The sequence below is a fragment of the Suricata suricatta genome, chromosome 4, assembly GCF_006229205.1.
Source record: "Suricata suricatta isolate VVHF042 chromosome 4, meerkat_22Aug2017_6uvM2_HiC, whole genome shotgun sequence".
Taxonomy (NCBI): domain Eukaryota; kingdom Metazoa; phylum Chordata; class Mammalia; order Carnivora; family Herpestidae; genus Suricata; species Suricata suricatta.
In genome coordinates, this window is record NC_043703.1 from 144795148 (window position 1) to 144812360 (window position 17213).

Consider the following 17213-nt stretch of genomic DNA (forward strand, 5'->3'; position numbering starts at 1 on the left):
TGTTTACAGAAGTCGGTTATCAGTCAATTCTGAGTTGGGGGTTCAGAACCTTCATACCAAACTTCCACCATTCAGAACCCCCTTACTCCGCTGAAAATATTCCCCACAACCCTAGAGCTTCAGCAAGAGTGGTGGTCCTTACCCTCCTACCCACGTGACCCCCCTCCAAAGCACCCTTGGTGACAGGATAGAGTGAACCTACGGCCACCACAAATGTTCTTGAGGCATCTTGTCTTAAAATAGATGTAAATTTTACATTGTCCTCCATGATGTTAAATTTTAATAAAACATTTCTTCCCCTCTGAGCAAAACCGATGCTCTGCGCTGGGCCTCTGCTGGGCCTTCTGTGCCCTTGGCGGACCACCCTGGTGGGCAGTGCCTTACACGATGCTCCACTGGGCGTTGACAATTTTCAGGCACCTTCAATTTATTATCTCACGTAATTTTCATGCTCATTCTGCGAGATGGAGGCCAGTTTTCCTATCTGGGGGGTGTGAAGACCCAAGATCCAGAGGTAAAGTGATCTGCCTGAGGCAGGGGCAGGCCTGACGTTTAACTCTTGCGCTCCTTCCCTCTCATTAAAAAAAAAATGAAGAGCCCACATTGTCCATTTCCCTTTTGTTTTTAAAAATAAAGCCTAAAACAACATTCTAAGGCCCCAGATTTTTGGACAGGGCAGCTGGAGTCCCCCACACTCACTCTCTGACACAAACAGAAGCTCAGGGGCCCCTGGGACTCGGAGCTGCTGGTAGGGAGAGTCCCTCCTCTCCCAGCAAACCGTCATAACCTGCTGATTCCCACACAGCCTGAAGGCTTTGCTCGTCAAAGATCCCTTCCCCCAGAATCTATTTTAAGGAAGGCATTTGGTGTTTTCTTTTATGATGGAGCTGCCCGGAAAAATGGTCTGAGGTTCCAGAAACTGCCTCAGAGTGAGGAACTCCGCGATGAAGGGCTGCTCAGCTTCCTGGCATCCCCAGTGCCAGTCCCCTCCCTTCAGGGTGGGGTCACAGGGAAGACAACACTGAAGGAGGCTTCTACCCCAGCCCTGGGAAATTTACCTTAAAGACCTCAGACAGACCACTACGGTGGGTGGGGCTGCAGGTCTGGAATCAGGCAAACCTCCCTTGGAAAGCTGGCTCCCTGAGGAAGTCACCTAACCCTCTCTGGGCCGTAGTTTCCTCCTCTGCACCCACTGGTCAGGCTGTTGTACAAAAAGTTAAGCCTTTAGCACATGCCTAGGATACCAGAGTTACTCTAAATGGCGGAGTCCTGGTAAATTCATCACCCTGGAGGGTAATCGATGGAGTCAGGTTGCTGAGGCCCCTGTGCTCTAGATCCCAGCCTGTTGCCGATGGGATCACGTCTCATGTGGCTGCACGGCTCGGCTCAAGTCACAGCAGGAGAGCCCTTTGCCAAGCAACTCACGTCTCTGGGCCTCAGTTTTCTCATCTTTAAAAGGGAAGGTGAGGAGTTCATAAAAGCTGCTATTAAGGGCTGCCTGGAATTCCCCTCCTAATCTCTGCCAGGCAGGGAGGCCTTGAGCCTATGGCCAAGGACACAAAGACTGGCAGGGGGCGGAGGTGCAATTCCAAAGAAGGGGTGGCTATTACTCCTTTCTGCCAGAATGGGCCCAGCTGGGTCTGGAAGGCACCAAAGCCACAGCGTCTACACCCGCTGCTTTCTAGAGGACACTGAGGCCCAGAGTAACGAGGTGATGGGCTGGGGGAACTCTGCTGAGTTTATGGGACAGCCCAGCTAAAACTGAAGTCTCCAGACAGGGTTAGGAAATAGTTTACACATTTTAGAAAAGATGGCGCTTAGTTCTGGTTCGAATTGGCTCACTGACCTCTCTTCTTTGGAGAACCAAATTTAGCTTATGGTTGAGGAGGAAATCTTAGGGTTGTTAGTTCCTGCAATCCCACGTCATGATTTAGTGTTAGGGCTGCGGGGGTGGGGGGGCATTGGGGGGAGCCTGCCAGGGGTAGGTCACTGCACTCAGGTCCGTGGGGGATGCAGCAGGTGGTGACAAAGGAGGACCTGGGTGTCCGGTCGTCTTCTGTGGCAGCAGCTGCCCCAGAGGTCTGCGGGGAGGGGCACGGTGAGGCCTTGGGGACAGGGCACTGGAGGCTCACCAGACTGTGTGGCCTCAACCTTACGGTGGATGGGGCGCATCCAGGTAGCAGCAGAGAGCCCCCAGGAGGCTCAGCTGGCATCGTTGATGGGAGTCCGAGAGCCGCCGAGCAGCCTCTCATGCTCGCTCTCCTCCGCTGGGGGCCGGCCCCGGGACAGGCGGGTCAGCAGCGGCCGGTGCAACCCATTGTAGAGGGCGGTGCCCATCAGGAGGATGAGGAAGCCCAGGATCTGCAGCGGGTGGAAGGCCTCCCAGCCCAGGGCCAGGCTCAGGGCCCAGATGACGATGGTACGCAGGCTGTCCAGCACCATGCGGGTGGTGGCGCTCAGTTCTTTGGTGACGCTGATGCCCGCGAAGTTGAAGAAGGCGATGCTGCTGATGTTGCCCAGCAGCGCCAGGGCGATGAGTGGCTGTCGGCCCACCTGGCAGAAGGCATCCAGCGTGTCCTCCAGCACCCCCCGGGGGTTCCCACTGAAGGAGCCGGCAGGGATGTAGTACATGGGCACCAGCAGCAGGGAGAGGATCACGAAGCCGAAGAGGCCTGTGGCAGCGGGACAAGCATGCAGCACTCTCTGCTCTCCCCCAGATCCCGCCCCCCTCCCCTGGTGTCCCTCCCACCACCCCTCCCAGCACCTCCCTCACCACCCCTCTCTCTCCGGCCCTGGAGCTGCCTGCTTATCCAGGCTCTGGATGCCCTCTTCGAAGCCAATCACGTTTTCTGTCTGGACCCAGAGTAAGAAACACATTTTATATGGTGACCAGTATGGGTGTGCGCAGGTGCAGGCACTACACATAGGCACGCTTTCACAAAGCAACGGCCGCCCTCCCAAGGTTCTCGGGCTTTTTAAATCCTATTGTATTCATTTAAAAAAGAATGGCAGCTGCTGCAAGGGTGGAACACCAAGCTCTCTGATTCAGTGCCTCGGTTCTGTGAGCAGGAGCTGGATCTGAATGTAAACCAAGGTGCTGCTTCATTCAGAAAGTCTTGCAAGGATAAAAAAAAATGAGTGGATACAAACTGCTTGATGATGTAGTTGATTAACCAGTTGATAATTTGGTTGATGAACACCAGGCCAGGTGCTGACTAACTGGGCCACAGGCCACGCTTGGCTAAGACCACTCTAATCTGCCCTGCTGGTTTCATTCTTTTAACCCTTAAAGGCTTTGGGAGTTACTTTCTTTAAATTTTTTTTAAGTTTTTTTTTTTTTATTTAATTTTGAGAGACGAGACAGCACGAGCAGGGGAGGGTCAGAGAGGGAGGGAGACACAGAATCTGAAGCAGGCTCCAGGCTCTGAGCTGTCAGCACAGAGCCCAATGTGGGGCTCAGATCCACAAACCACAGATCATAACCTGAGCTGAAGCCGGATGCTCAACCCACTGAGCCACCCAGGCACCCTGGGAGTTACTTTCCTGCTCAAAAACCTTTAGTGCTTCCCAGGCGGCTGGGTGGCTCAGTTGGTTAAGTGTCCGACTCTTGATCTCGGTTCAGAACGCGATCTTATGGTTAGTCAGGCTGTGTGCTGGCGGCCTGGAGCCTGCTGGGGATTCACTCTCGCCCTCCCTCTCCGCCCCCCCCACAACTGGCATGTGTGCATGCTCACTATCTCTAAGTAAATACATAAAATTCAAAAAAATGAAAACCTTTGGTGGTTCCTCACTGCCCATCATTTAAAGTCTAAATCCACTTCCGGGTCATTTGAGGCTCTCCATGATCAGACCGTGACCCATTCACTTCCTGAGCACTGTCCCGTCATCAAACCTGTATATCACGCAGCTACTCCTCACTGGTTTCGATCTTTGAAGCCAGCTCCCTACGTCTTCCTTTGTCTGGAGTTCCCTCCTTCCCACTCCTGTTGCAGCTCAAATGCCACCTTCCCAGTCGTGAAGACACCCAGAGGTGCCTGGAGAGCGACACACCGCTTGAGCACAAGGGGCCTGAGCTCAAATGTGCCGTCTGGTCCTTCCCTGCAGGCCAGCTCCGCTGGGTGGGGGGGGTGTCTCCTTCATCCTGCCCCTCGTCCTCCCCCAGCTCCTCGCTGTGCATGTGGCAGTGTCAGAGGAGCTGTCAACACGCACGAGGTGAAGGGAAGGAGGAATTGTGGGGGGCGCTCAGCCCCTCCCTGTGGACCCTGGCACCCAGCTCCGCACTCCTGCTTGTGTGTCCCCTCCACGTGCTGCCCTCCGGGATGTCCCCCAGCAGCGCCCCGCTCCCTGCCCCTGTGCTCACGTACCCTCAGTGCCAACTGCCCGAAGCGGGTGCACATTGTGCCTGTAGACGAACTTCTCCTCTAGCACCATCTGAATGGAGACGATGATCTGGGCCATGATGATCAACAGGTCCCCTGTGGGGAAGTGAGCCTGGGTGAGGCTGGGCTGCACGGGCCGGGGAGGTGGGGTGGGGGGGGGTAGGGATGGAGGAAGGTCCAGAGGCCTGCCTGGGCCTGTGAGTGGCACAATGGGGTAAAAAGCAGGTCTTTTGAGAAGCAGAAGGCTCTGTGATAGACATTTCTGCTTTAGTCTGTCCTCCGAGGACCAGAGGGGGTCCCATCACTGTAGAAGAGGCCGCAAGGCCTCCTTTCTGGCACGTGGGGATTACTATGATGATGGCCTTCAGCACTCACGCTGGGCTGGGTACTTGGTAAATGCTCAGGAGACATCCATTCCCGACATCTCGCAGACCCAGCAGTGTGTGTGTTTATCACTGCCCAGATCCTCTCCTTCCCAACCTCCCTCCTCATCCACCCCTCTTCATGCTGCTTGTGCCCCTGTGCACAAGCACCTCAAGAACAGCTGCATGCCCAAGTTGTGCCCTCACCCAGGGCCTGGCACACAGAAGAGCTTACAAAAGTTTGTTGACTGACTGTGCTGGGTTCCCGGGGGGGGACAGGACAGGACGGGCAGCCCCCAGGTCCCAGGCCCTTGTCGCACCTGTGATCACTTCACTGAGCTTGTGCTGATCATCATGCTTGCTCAGAAGGTCAGCCAGGCCCACAACCACCAGTCCCGCGATGGTGGCGAGAATGCCCAGCCACTGGCTCAGCGCCAGCCTCCGCCCCAGGAAGGCCACCGAGAACAGGCCCGTGAATATGATCACTGCTCCCCGCAGCATCTGGAAGCTGGATGCACTGGTCATGTTCAAGGCTAGAAGAGGACAGACACACAATGTTAGGTCCTGAGGGCCAAGGCTATCTTTTCACCGAGGTGTCCTCAGGGCTGAAGACACACCTAGCACATAGTATGTGCTCAGTAAATCCTCTGAGTGTGTGTGTGTGTGTGTGTGTGTGTGTGTGTGTGTGTGTGTAAGTCTGGGAGGGGGGCATGAGTCAGGGGAGCTGGGGTGGGACTGGTTGTTTTACCGGTGGCCTCTTGGGCCCTTCTCAGACTGGCCCGGCTACTCACCCACATACATGATGCTGGTACCCGTCATGTCGCAGAGGGCTGGGGGCAGGAAAAGAAGGGGATTGAAAGGCTGCTGGGGATCCATGCTGCCCTCCGGGTGCCTCGCAGCTCTGCACCGGAGCAGGTAGAAGGCAGCCAGGCAGGAGAACTCTCCCAGGAACATGCCCACTGCCTGCAGGAGACAGAACCCCAGAAGTTTAGAGCCAGAAGGAGAATCGCCTTTGACAACATTTTTAACACAGCCTTTCTTCAAACGAAAGCTTATCTATAAACTTGATGCCTCAAACCGACAAAGGTAGAGCTGCTATGTGTGGAAGGCCAGATACTACCTCCTAGGTCTAAGCCCTTGGCTCTAGAAACATCCTGATGGAAACCCTAAGGCTGTGTAGAGCCTGGTCTGAAAACCACCGTTGGAGGCCAACCTCTGGGCAAGTTCCAGACCGAGACACGGAGGCCTAGAGAGGCTCAAGAACTTAAGGTCCCAGAGCCAGTGTGTTGGCAGAGCTGGGGCTGAAACACGAGCCTCCTGCTTCCTAGTCTACCAATAAGGTGCTTTCCATTTATGGTGTCCGCCCTCTGCCAGCGGAGTCCGGGCTTCCCATGGACCAGAGCAGGTTTTGCTCCTGAGGTTGATGTTTTCCAAATGTGTCCAGCCTTGGCCGTGGGAGGGCTGGCCTTACAGCGTCCGGGCCAGGACTGCTCACCAGGATGTACGCAGGCCTTTCAGAGAGGGCTATGCCCTCTGGCTTCTCCCTTGGGCACTCACACCCTGGCCTCTGTGCTGGGGAGGGAGGGAAGGAGATGGTTCTCCTGGGAGCAGGGGAAGGCTCCACCCCAGGTCAGGAAGCAGCAGGGCCTGGTGGGGGACACCTGACGCCAGGCCTGGGTGATCAGAGGTGGAGAGGGAGGGCTGGGGCAGATACCTGGAGGAAGGGATGCTGGAAGCTGTGTTCCCTGCTCCCTCCGCAGCCCGGGGCCATGAAGTTATCTGCCCACCTGCAGTGGAGAGAGAGAAAGAAGATCACACCCTTGGTGGTGGCGAGCCTACTCCGCAATGGCAAGGCTGGCCCTGGGGCCTGCGGACAAGCTGGCTCCTCTCACCGCCCGAGAGGACAGACTTAGGGGACTTGGCCCAGCGTGACACTCCCCCTCGAAGGGGCCAGTTTCCACAGCACAAAGCCTTCCTCTGGGACCGTGAACAGGAAGGGGGGCTTGGAAACCGTTAGCCAAAATACAGCATTTCCTTAAATTGGGAACGTGGCCCACAGTACCTGGGACTTTGTCACACACACAAATGACAGTTACTCTCAGCCCGTTCGAGTCCTTGCGGATACCGTGAAGTGCTGATTACACTCATCGCTCGTACAAAATTACAGCCATTAGATGAAATCATCATTTTGTGTTAAGAAGCATATACGCACATATTACTCTATCATAAACAGGCTTTTTCAATGTTCTGATAACTGTATTTCAACATAAGTGGCTTTTTCTGTAATCCTATCCTTTATCTGCATATTAAAAATAATATTCCAGGCTTTACTAGACTGTCAAAGGGACCCACGGCACAAAAAAATATCAGCAGCCTGTGGTCGACAAGGGTATTTGGGCCGTGGGAGGGGCTGTCTGACAGAGGCCACTCGGTCACCACCATATAACCTGAAGGTCTGGAGGGTCTTTCTAGCACTGACTGTAAAGCAGGTGGCATGTGCATGGCTCTAGCGGAGTAGCTGCCAAGCCAGCACCCTGGCAGATGGCACAGTGCCCTGGCAGCTACCACCAATCGTTCTGCACTGCCTGCTGTCCATGCATGAAAGCTCCTGCCCCTGAACTTCATGGTTGCTGAGCTTTTTTGGGTGCCTGGGCTCTAGTCTAATCTCTTTCATTTGAAAGTCCTTTAGATATTTGGAGACATTTCCACCTTCTTTTGAATCTTCTCATCTCCTGCCCAAATAGCCCCAGCTCCCCCTAACCTTTTCCTCCCCCAGCTGCTGGCTTCTGGAAGCACTGAGGTGGGCCCAGGCCCAGAGCTAAGTACATGTGATCTAAGTGTGGCAAGAGAGGCCCCCCCCCCGCCCCCCTGCCCTTTATGTTGCCAGTAGCAGACATGGCTTCAAATGCGTCTGTCATATCATAAGCTGACTCAAGCCAATGCAGACCCAGGGCAATGTCCTGTGGGCCAAGGACCCGCTCCTTCTGTCACACCCCACGTATAGGTGGTGGCCGTCTCTAAACTGTAGGACCCAGGACTTCCTTTTTCTTAAATGTCCTTCCTTGCAATGTCTGTCAAGAGCAGTCACATGGTGGTACTTAGTACTCTGCTGGCTCATTTCTGCGATAAGCCTAAGGTTCCAAAAGGTAAGGAGAGGCTTTTGTTTCCTGTGTCCCCCACAAGTCTGGGCCACTGGTTAGGGCCTGGGTTTGACAAAGATCCTGGCCAGCCCTGGCTTCTCTCTGTCCTGAGTGTGAGGAGGGGACCAGCCCGGGGCAAGGGCATGAGGCCTGGGTGCCCGTAGCCCGAAGGGCAGGCTGAGTGGTGGTGGAGCTCCCGTGGTTGCCCGGCTGTGGCAAAGCTTCTGTCACGGGGAGTGAGCAGGAGACCCCAGCACCCCAGAGATGCCGAGAGGGGCAGTCAGGAGGGCCCGTGGTTCTTGGGAATTGGTGAGGGTCAAAGGAGAGTTGCAGGGCACGAGTTCTGACAGGATTGGCTGGAAACACAGAGACATCTGGCTCAGGGGACAGGCTGTGACCAGTCCCAGTACTGATGCGGCCAAGAAAGCCCCCACTGCAGACACCCGCTGCTCTCTGGGGTCTCATTCCTGTCTGGTTCTCGGCAGGTTTGGGCTCTTGGATTCCCAGGAGGGGACGTGAAATGCAGGTAGGGGCCACAGACCCTACGGTGTGGCTTCCCCAGGCAGGAAGGACAACTCTCACTCTGGGAGGACCTGGGTGAGGCACCCAAGTGGAAGAGGTAAAAAGATCAGGCTCTATCAAGGTGCAGAGCCCACTGCTCTAGGGCAAGTCAGAGATGGAAATTCCTGGAGCTGGAGGCAGGGCTCCTCCAGGAGGAATGGGGGAGGTCCTGCCAAGTCCATGATGGCCAAGCAGAAGCTCAGGGTGAGGGCATGCGTGCAAGCCCTTTCCTCATCACAGTACGACACCCAGCATACATGGCAGGCTCAAGAACCCCCTCCCCACCCCGGATCTAGGGGGTGGAGCCACTTCCTGGGACTCCCCCTGGATGACTGTCAATGCAGCTTACTCCAACGACAATTCACACGTCTCACGTTGCGTGTCCCAGAGTCCCTTGGGAGAGCAGAAGCTCGGCATCCAGCAACTTCTCTACCTCTGGACCCCCAGCTCCCAGCACATTACTATACAGGAGCTCCAACATTTTGTGGCCCAATACATGGGGCTGCCGGACTCCACCTAGCAAATAGGCAGGTACCGCAGTCCGGAGGCGATGTCTCCACGAGTCCTAGCTGCCCGCCTGGTGAGCCTGTACCCAGGGGTGGGCATCCGGTGCCCAGGGGTGGGCAGCTGGTGCAGAGCCGGCTGTAAGGCGGAAGCCGAGCTCCCTCCCCTGCCCCTAAGGCCTTCCCTGCTTTCCCCAAGGGGTGGGTCTGCCTCAACAAGTTGGGGCTGGCAGTGTTCCCAGCTTGGGAAATGGGAGTCCTCTTGTATCTGAAGGCCTGGGGCAGGCTTGCAGCCCAAGGGATCAGGTGTCAGGACTGGCTGCCCTGCCCAGCAGGGAAGGGTTCAGACCTGCAGGCACTTAGGGCTGGAGTCAGGCTTCTCGTCCTGGTCCTGAGACAGGCTTCAGCTCATTGTGTCAGCAGAGATGGACTCCAGATAGCACAGGACAAGAGACCCAAACCAGCTCCAGTTCATGGAGGAATGGCAGCAATGGCCCCTAAGGTGGGGCTGTTGTTTGCAAAACACTCCACTACGTGTTTTTACGAAGAGACAATTCACTGAGTACTGACTTGGTGCCAGGCCTGCGCTGAGCCCTTCGCGTGCTTCATTTTACACGTGGGGCGGAGGCACGGAGGGAGCCGGCTTCAGACTCACACAGTTAGCGAGGGGCCGCCTCTCGTGCCAGACTCACTGCTTGCATGCATTCGGAAAAGACAGCAGAATACGTGGAAAGCTCACGACTTCTGAGCCTCCATAGGCAGGACAAGTGAATGATTTTCTCATCTATAAAATAGGGATAACAAGGCCGACACTGAAGAACTGTGTCAAAAGTAAAGCATAATACGAGATATGTAAGCGCCAGCCCATGCCAGGTAGTCAGTGAAAGCCCTTTTCTGCCCTTTTCCCCCCTCCCCCCTCTACTGAGCAGGACCCCTCGTGTTGGGCCACTATGGCCTGCTCTGCTCCAGCCTGAAAGCTTCTGGGGGAGCATCCATCCTCTGGGACCCACCCCAGGCCTGCTGGAGGGGCCACAGAGCCAATAAGTGCCGAGACAGGAGAAGAAAACCAACCACCATCTCAGGAAGCACCTTACTGACAGAGAGCCCAGGGCCTGGAGAGCGCCTGAGGGTCACGGGGAGAGGCCGGCACCCAGGAGCCTCCACCTCTAGTTCTGCGCCCCTTCCTCAGCGACTGAATTTCTCCTATCACCTTCTTATTCCAGATTCTTCCCACCTCCCTGGCTGAGGGTGAGAGAGGTCCGCTCTGCCGATGGGCCCTCCCTTCTCTCTAGATCCTGTATCCTAAGGGAAAGCCATAGTCTCATGGGCAGGAGGCCTGTGGGACCCCACCTGGGTCAGGCTGATGCTACGTGGCCTTCTACTGGCGGGGACTGGCTTCTTTTAGAGGGGCCTCAGCAGGCCGGGGGCGGGGGGAGGGTGTCCCCGTGCCTGGGGTGAGTCACTCTGGCACGGCCAAACTCAAAGCTCAGCATTCTGGGAAGCGTGCATAGCCACGTGAGGGCAGCGGGTGCGGACAGACTGAGGAAGTGGCCGAGCCCCCCTCAGAATCTCTGCCACTTCCTGTGGCGCCCCAGCCTGTCAAGCCTAGTGAGTCAGCTTCTTTCTCCTGCCTGGGATCTTCGGAAGGGCCACAGGGCTTCTCTTCTCCTTGGGTGTCACCGTGGTTGGTGATAAACAGTCAGGAACCCTCTCATCTAGGTATTGCAAAATCTTTCTCCGTGGATCCTACTTTGTTTCTGGGGAGAAGGTGGGGACACGACGCCCATTTTACAGATGAACCTGAGGCTTGAAGAGGCCCCGTGACTCATCTAATCCCATAGCTTCCAAGCCTTGCAACTCTTTCTGCTCCACACAGGGCCCTCCTGAGGCCGGGAAAGGAACCTTCTGCAGCAATTATCCCCATGCCAGCTCGTGGGATTTAAGGATAGGGAAAGCCACCAAGGCAAAAGTTAGAGCTGGCACAGAAAGGGCATATACAAATCCTTCCCTGATATGGGTCCGATGGTCCCGGGCCTCCCGCCACTTTGCCAGCAGGGTCCCTGCACCAGGAGCCTGACTGTTGGAGGTGAAGTCACCCTCTGGCCCATCCCGGGCTGGGTGAGCCTCATAGCCTGCGGCGGTGCAGGTGGTGATGTGAGTCTTACTTAGTGAGCATCTAGGTGACCCTGGCTCTACATGCAGGACCCCAGCTGGATTCAGGAAAAGGGGGCTCTGAAATGGACAGGACCCCATAGACAGGCTCTGGTTCGGGCAGACAACCCTGAGCAGTGCTGAGGTGGGGGAAGTGTTTGGTCTGCAGGAGACGCATCAGCAGAAGGTCCTGGGGAGCGAGGAGAAAGCGGCCAAGAAAAGAGAAGCGGCTACTTCACCGGGAGGGGCCCTCCGCCACGGCCCGGCGACAGGGCCAATGGGTCAACCTGATGGGCCGCCTTCCCTTCCGTGGGTGTGAGACGCCTGCCCCCGTCCCGGCCAGGGCAGGCCTGTCTCCCGAGGTCCACCCAAACCTGCTGGGCAGGCAGCGGCCCCCTCCAGGGGAGAGCCGCCCTGTGCTCCCCGGGCAGCATGTGCTCACACACTTCCTCCTCCACTGTTTAGTCTCCCCTGGACACTGGGGATGGAAACGCGCTCCCTTTAACAGGCCAAGGAACCGAAAGAGGCTTCTGGAGACTCTAAATGGGAACTGTGAGGAGCCTCCTGCTCCAGGGGGGAAATCAGGAGGACAGCAGGATCCCCTGGGCCAGGACACAAGCTTGCTGCCCAGTTCCAGAGGGAGGGCACTCTGGTGGCAGGGGGAGGAGCTGCCACGAGCAGGATTACAACTTCCACGGGTCACGCTCGGCTGTTCTTGCCTGGGGAGATGCAGCAGATAACCAAGGAAGAGGGGCTTTGGGGTTCGCAGCTGGCAAAGGACTGGACTAAAATGCTGGGACCCACGTTCTGGTCCCCACTCTGCCGGACACCAAGCAGCTGGGCCACAAAAAGAAACTTCTCACAGCCCTGGGCTATGAATTGTGGGGATTAGAATGGGTGGTTTCTATGTTCCTAACAGCTTTAAACGCCCTGAGAAATGACTAGAGAAGTCTCTAGCCTCATCCCATATTGCTGGCAAAGGGCCTGGATTCTTGAACCAGATCTCTTTGGTTCAAATACCAAGTCTGCCATTTAATAGCTGACTTGAACTTGGGTGAGCAATTCCACCTTTCCATACCTCAGGCTCCTTATCCGGGGACAAAGAATTTATCTCCTTCATAGGCTGGTTAGGAGAATTCATTAAACTAACATGTGTACAGCGGCTGCAGGAGGCCCAGGCCCGGGGTCCTCTGGACAGAAGCTGCTTAGCACTGGCTGCGGTCACATTCTAGTCGGTCTGTCCCTGTCAGAAACTGCAGGTCAGAGCGTGAGTTCAGATCGATAATTCCCATCAGGATGTACTTAGCAGCTCTCTCTCATTTTCTCTCTGAGGGCGTCCTTCTCCCAGTCTGGTGGCACGTGTCACAGTCTGGCCTTAGAACACTGGTTGGGGCCCAATTCTGGGGCCCATCTGAGGTAGGGAGGCTCCTGAGAGGCCCCCATCAGGCAACCTGGCAGGGGATAGGAACAAGGGCTGGGTGCTCACGTGGGAGTCTCTTTCCTGTCTCTGAGCAGCCTCCAAGGGCAAGGCCTCCCGGGGACAAGGATTGCCCTGGCCTCCTACCTGCCCAGGAAGGAGCGGAGTCAGCACTGTTTACCCCAGTAGTAACTGGCACTCTCAACTCTCCTTGCGGACAGAAGCCCTGGCAGACCTACGGCGACTCTCTAACACTGGGCTAAGGCCTTGGCCAGTACGACAGATGGACAGATGGACAACCCGGCTGCTGTGTTCAGATCCTGAGATGGGGGCTCTCGTGATGAGTCACTTTTACAGTCAAAAGGCTCAGCAAAAGCAATGACCCTCAGGAGGTTGCAGGGCCCAGGAGACCAGCTTCCGGCACAGACACGGCCGGCCACAGCCCACCCAGAGACAGGGGGGTTCGCCCAGAGCCCCACTCCCTCCGAGGCCTAACCCCTTCACCTCTGATTCTAACCATCTCAAACTTTCTTTTGGTTGCTTCAGCCTCCTTCTCTGAGTCCAGAGAGTGCCTCACAGCCTGTAGGTGCCTTACACAGGCCAGGATATGGGCACTGGGGGCTCTGAGATGGTAAATGAAGGGGGCAGGAGGGCCCTGCCTTGAGGTGGGGGCAGAGCAAGAGACAAAGCACTGCGAGAGAAGGGGCGGCTTCCAGGGTCTCCTGTACACGACAGAGAGGCTGTGCTCAACCCCTCAGGCTCATGACAGCCCTGGTCCTCAAGCCCTAACCCCCTGGGGACTGTTTTCACTGTCCCACAATCACCTTAACCCCATGCATCAGTGCTGAACTGCCCACTAGCAGTCTGGGTAAATGACACTTCTGTTCTCCCAGGAACAAATCCTGGACTAGTCATTGTCTCTCCTTCCTGTGGGTCAGGGTTTATGGCTTCATTCTGTCCCTGGTCTCTCCCATCGGTCCCTTCCTTTTCTACCTCCCTCATCTGCTAGGCAGCAGGCTTGGAGTGGTATTCCTTGCACCAAACTACTCTTCATCTTGACCATCAGGTTCATCATACCATTTGTAACCTGTCACTCTCTGCTCCAAAGCCCTTCTTTGATTGTGGGATAAGTTCCGGCCTGGGCATTTGGTTACAATACGCTTCGATGTGACCTTGCTCTTCCCTGCCTCGACGTCCAGCCACATGTAGATATCCCACGGAAATGTCAAGGCCCAGCTGTAACCTCTCCTCCGTGAGGAGTCCATGGAGTACCCCCTTCTCTGTCGCCACAGCGCTCCACGCTCACTGGTTACTCGGCCTGCATGGATTCAACTGCAGCCTATGTACACGAGTGTGGGAGGGCCCCTTCACCCCCACCCCTGCCCCCAGGTCCTGGAGGGTCCGCCTCCGTCCCCAGCGTTGGAAGGAGACGCAGAGCAACTGGTCCAACCCTCCCATTTAAAGATGAGGAAACTGAGGCGCGGAGACGGAAGGTGACTCGCCGGGATCAAGCACTCAGCGATCAAATGAGCCGGGGCTCGGATCCTCCAGCTGGCGACCCGGCCTCTGTCCCTATTTCTCCGGGCCTCGCGCCTCTGGGGGGGGGGGGGGGCAAATCGCGTGGACCGAGCGGAGAAACTAGGCGAGCCGGTGAAGCTGGGAAAGGAGAACCGAGGAAGGGGAAGGCGACCCCCCGCGGGCCCGCGGCAGGTCCGGCTGAGCCCCCTCCCCTTCCAGCCAGGCCCGGACTCACTTGGCCGAGAGCGTGTTGATGGAGCCGGTGACGAGCATGAGCCCGGCCAGGAACAGCTGGTATTTGGTCCAGGCCATGGCGGTTAATGCAAGGAGCGAGAAACCGCAGGGACCCCCGCGACCTCCGCGCTCGTTCCAGGCAGCAGCTCCCGACCCCGTCACCCGGGGGTCTTGGGAGCGAGCTCTTCCGGGCCGGGCGTCACGTGACCTTCCCGGTCCCGCCCCGCGCCGTGGCCCCGCCCCCAAGGAGGGTGCCTGGCTGCCGTGCGGAGGCGGTGCAGAGCCGCCCGGGGCGCGCCAGTCCCCACAGCTTGACAGTGGCAAGTCACTGATCCAGTTCTCCCCATATGTAAAAGCGGCGAGAATACATTGTTGATGTCGGAGCGTTTTGTAAACCGTTTAAAGAGATTGAGCTGAATGATGTCAGAGACGAACCACAAGGTGGAAACGTCCTTTTGGGAATCTCTTCTGAACATCCCCCGCCCCCCCACCCGCCCGGGAGGCCTGGAACTTGTCCCTAAGATGTGTTGTTCCCGTCTTCCAGAAAAGTGGCGTAGTCCACCTTTGGTCCCCGGGAGACCATTTTATAGCTGAGGAAACTGAATCAAGAGAAGTCAAGTGATTTGCGTAATTACGATCATGGATACGAGTGAGTGATGGAATGGGGGTTTGCACGTAGGTTCCTCAGTCTCCTTCAGATCCGTACCCTTGACACTGCCCCTCCACCAGTGCTCCTCCCGTGCATTCCCAGAATGCTGCTCTGAGGCATCCATAGCAGAATGACCTAGGTTTGTTTGCTGAGCATTTACTGCTTTTAAGATCCTAGTCCTAGTTCTCAGCGCCCTCCCTCCCCCCCATGTCCTCTCTTCCCCTCTCCAGGCCTCTAGTCTGCCCCTCATGCCCTGTCACATCACATGCTGGAGTGCAAAGCCTTGGGGCAACTGCTTAAGACCCAGGGGACACATTTCCCCCATTACTGCAGATCTTGTTACTTGAGGTGCATACATAAGATCTGTTTGCCAGCTCCTCCTTCTTCCTCTAAGACCGCATTGAACTTGGGGAAAATGGCCAGTGTTGAACGAGAAAAACTCTGAAGGGACTGCACCAGACCACTTTATTGCAGGAAGACCTGCAAGAGAAGGTGCACAAGTGGGGGCCTGGGGACAAAAATGTAGGAGGTTACGAGGAAAAGGGCTTTTCTGGGGGAGGGAATGCCAGTGGGATGGCACAGAGACACGAGTGGGCGTGGAGTGTGTCTGGGACCCACAGACCTGCCGGGAACTTCTATGCTTCCTTCACTGGAACTTTCTCTCTTCAGTCAGCGGGAGAGATGCAGATACAGAGGAGGGGTCTTCTGAGCTTCTTGTCCTCAGTAAACGCAACTGCTTTCATGTGATTTGTATATGTATGTATATATGTATGTATGTATTTTTAAATGCATACTTATTTTATTTTTAAAAATTTTTTAAATTTCTTTTTGAGTGGGAGAGCATGAGCAGGGGAGGGGCCGAGAGAGAGAGGGGAACAGAGGATCCAAAGCGAGCTCTGGGCTAATAGTAGTAAGCCCCATGTGCAGCTTGAACTCACGAACTGTGAGATAATGACCTGAACCGAAGTCAGACACTCAACCTACTGAGCCACCCAGGGGCCCTTATGCTATTTTATCTTTTATGTTTATTTATTTAAGTAATCTCTACAACCAGCATGGGTTTCGAACTCACGACTCCGAGATCAAGAGTTACGTGTTCTTCTGACTGAGCCAGCCAGGTGCCCCATCATGTGGTTTTAAAAAGGCGAAAGATTTACACGATCTGAAGAGAAACAAGAGTTCCATCATGTGGATTTAAAAAGAACCCATGCAGTTATCAAAATACTTTCCCTGAGATGCTGAGACCTGTAGAGGTGCATGCAGGCAGGCTGGGCAGACCCCACCAGCTGTGGTGCCCCATCCCTATTGGAGACAGTTCCTACAGGCCACAGTGACATACTGGATGGGACTCTGGGCCATTTTCCCCACCAGCCAAAGTCTCTGTCCTGAAGTAAACATTCCTAATGACCAGTGGTGTCACCAGCCCGACATGATGTCACTAGCAGCACAGTCTTTGTGTCCACAACCACATCAGACAGTGTATTTTAATTTGTCACAGTGTTCTGACCATTTATCAAGCTGCTGTCCCCGGGGCCCAGGAGACAGGAGGATTTATTGGCAAATATACATGTAACCCCCTATGTGCCAGGCCCCCAGCCAGGTGTGGGGCCCCAAGACAAGACCCCTATCCTCAAGAAGCTCAGGATTTTATGGCAGATAGGGGTGAGCACACCGGTAACCACATAGAAGTGTGAATAAGAGGCAGAGGAGGTTGGGAAGAAGATGGATTCCCTAAGAGGGGCAGGAGTGGGGGCATGAAAGTGACAGTCAGTGCTGTCCTGGATCAGGTGCCCCTGTCTGTGTCCACCTGTGCTTGACCTTAGTTCTCCCAGCAGCCCCATGAAGCTGAAATTCTAGGGAGATTTGAGCAGGGACTTGAAGGAGAAGTTCCAGACGGAGAAGGGCACATTCCAGGCAGAGACAACCATGTGGGCAGAGTGGAGGTGACCAGCCAGCCTTCAACAGGGGGCAGCCTGCCCTGGTTAGGCTGTTTACAGGTGAAAACAAGGGTTGGCATTAGTGACCATAGGTGGCAGTGAGCCCCGGATAAAGGCACTGGGGCCACAGGAGATGGAAATTCTGAGAAAAGTAGAGAGGGATCTGGGTGGGTATGTTTGCAAAAATCATCTGGATTCTTATTTGATGAAATTCAGGGATAGAGCTTAATATGTATGTTGGGTACAAATTTGCCTCATAATTTTGGAAGCCTTGGTTTCCTGGGTTAAGCAACGTGTCCGCAAACCCAACCTTAAAACTTTCTGAGCCTGTAGAAAGTCAAAGGTGGGTCCATCTTCTCTGT

The 17213-nt window shown here is 55.6% G+C and overlaps 1 protein-coding gene across 1 annotated transcript; it reads right to left on the bottom strand.

The window, feature by feature from the left end:
- Window positions 1-246: 246 nt before the first annotated feature.
- Window positions 247-14465, bottom strand: SLC35F6 (solute carrier family 35 member F6). Its single transcript, XM_029938127.1, has 6 exons — window positions 14267-14465; window positions 6456-6528; window positions 5533-5704; window positions 5062-5274; window positions 4365-4475; window positions 247-2672 (listed from the first exon to the last, which is right to left on the bottom strand). The coding sequence occupies exons 1-6, from the start codon at window positions 14341-14343 to the stop codon at window positions 2203-2205; spliced, it is 1116 nt and encodes a 371-aa protein (XP_029793987.1). The 5' UTR covers window positions 14344-14465; the 3' UTR covers window positions 247-2202.
- Window positions 14466-17213: the final 2748 nt, after the last annotated feature.

Bases quoted from the DNA above. Each gene is read 5' to 3' on its own strand.
- SLC35F6 (XM_029938127.1), bottom strand. From the start codon at position 14,343: ATGGCCTGGACCAAATACCAGCTGTTCCTGGCCGGGCTCATGCTCGTC. The intron at 5,705-6,455 runs GTATCTGCCCCA...TGTCTCCTGCAG, and splicing joins TCCAGCATCCCTTCCTCCAG to GCAGTGGGCATGTTCCTGGG. The intron at 2,673-4,364 runs GTACGTGAGCAC...CCGCTGCCACAG, and splicing joins TCGGGCAGTTGGCACTGAGG to GCCTCTTCGGCTTCGTGATC.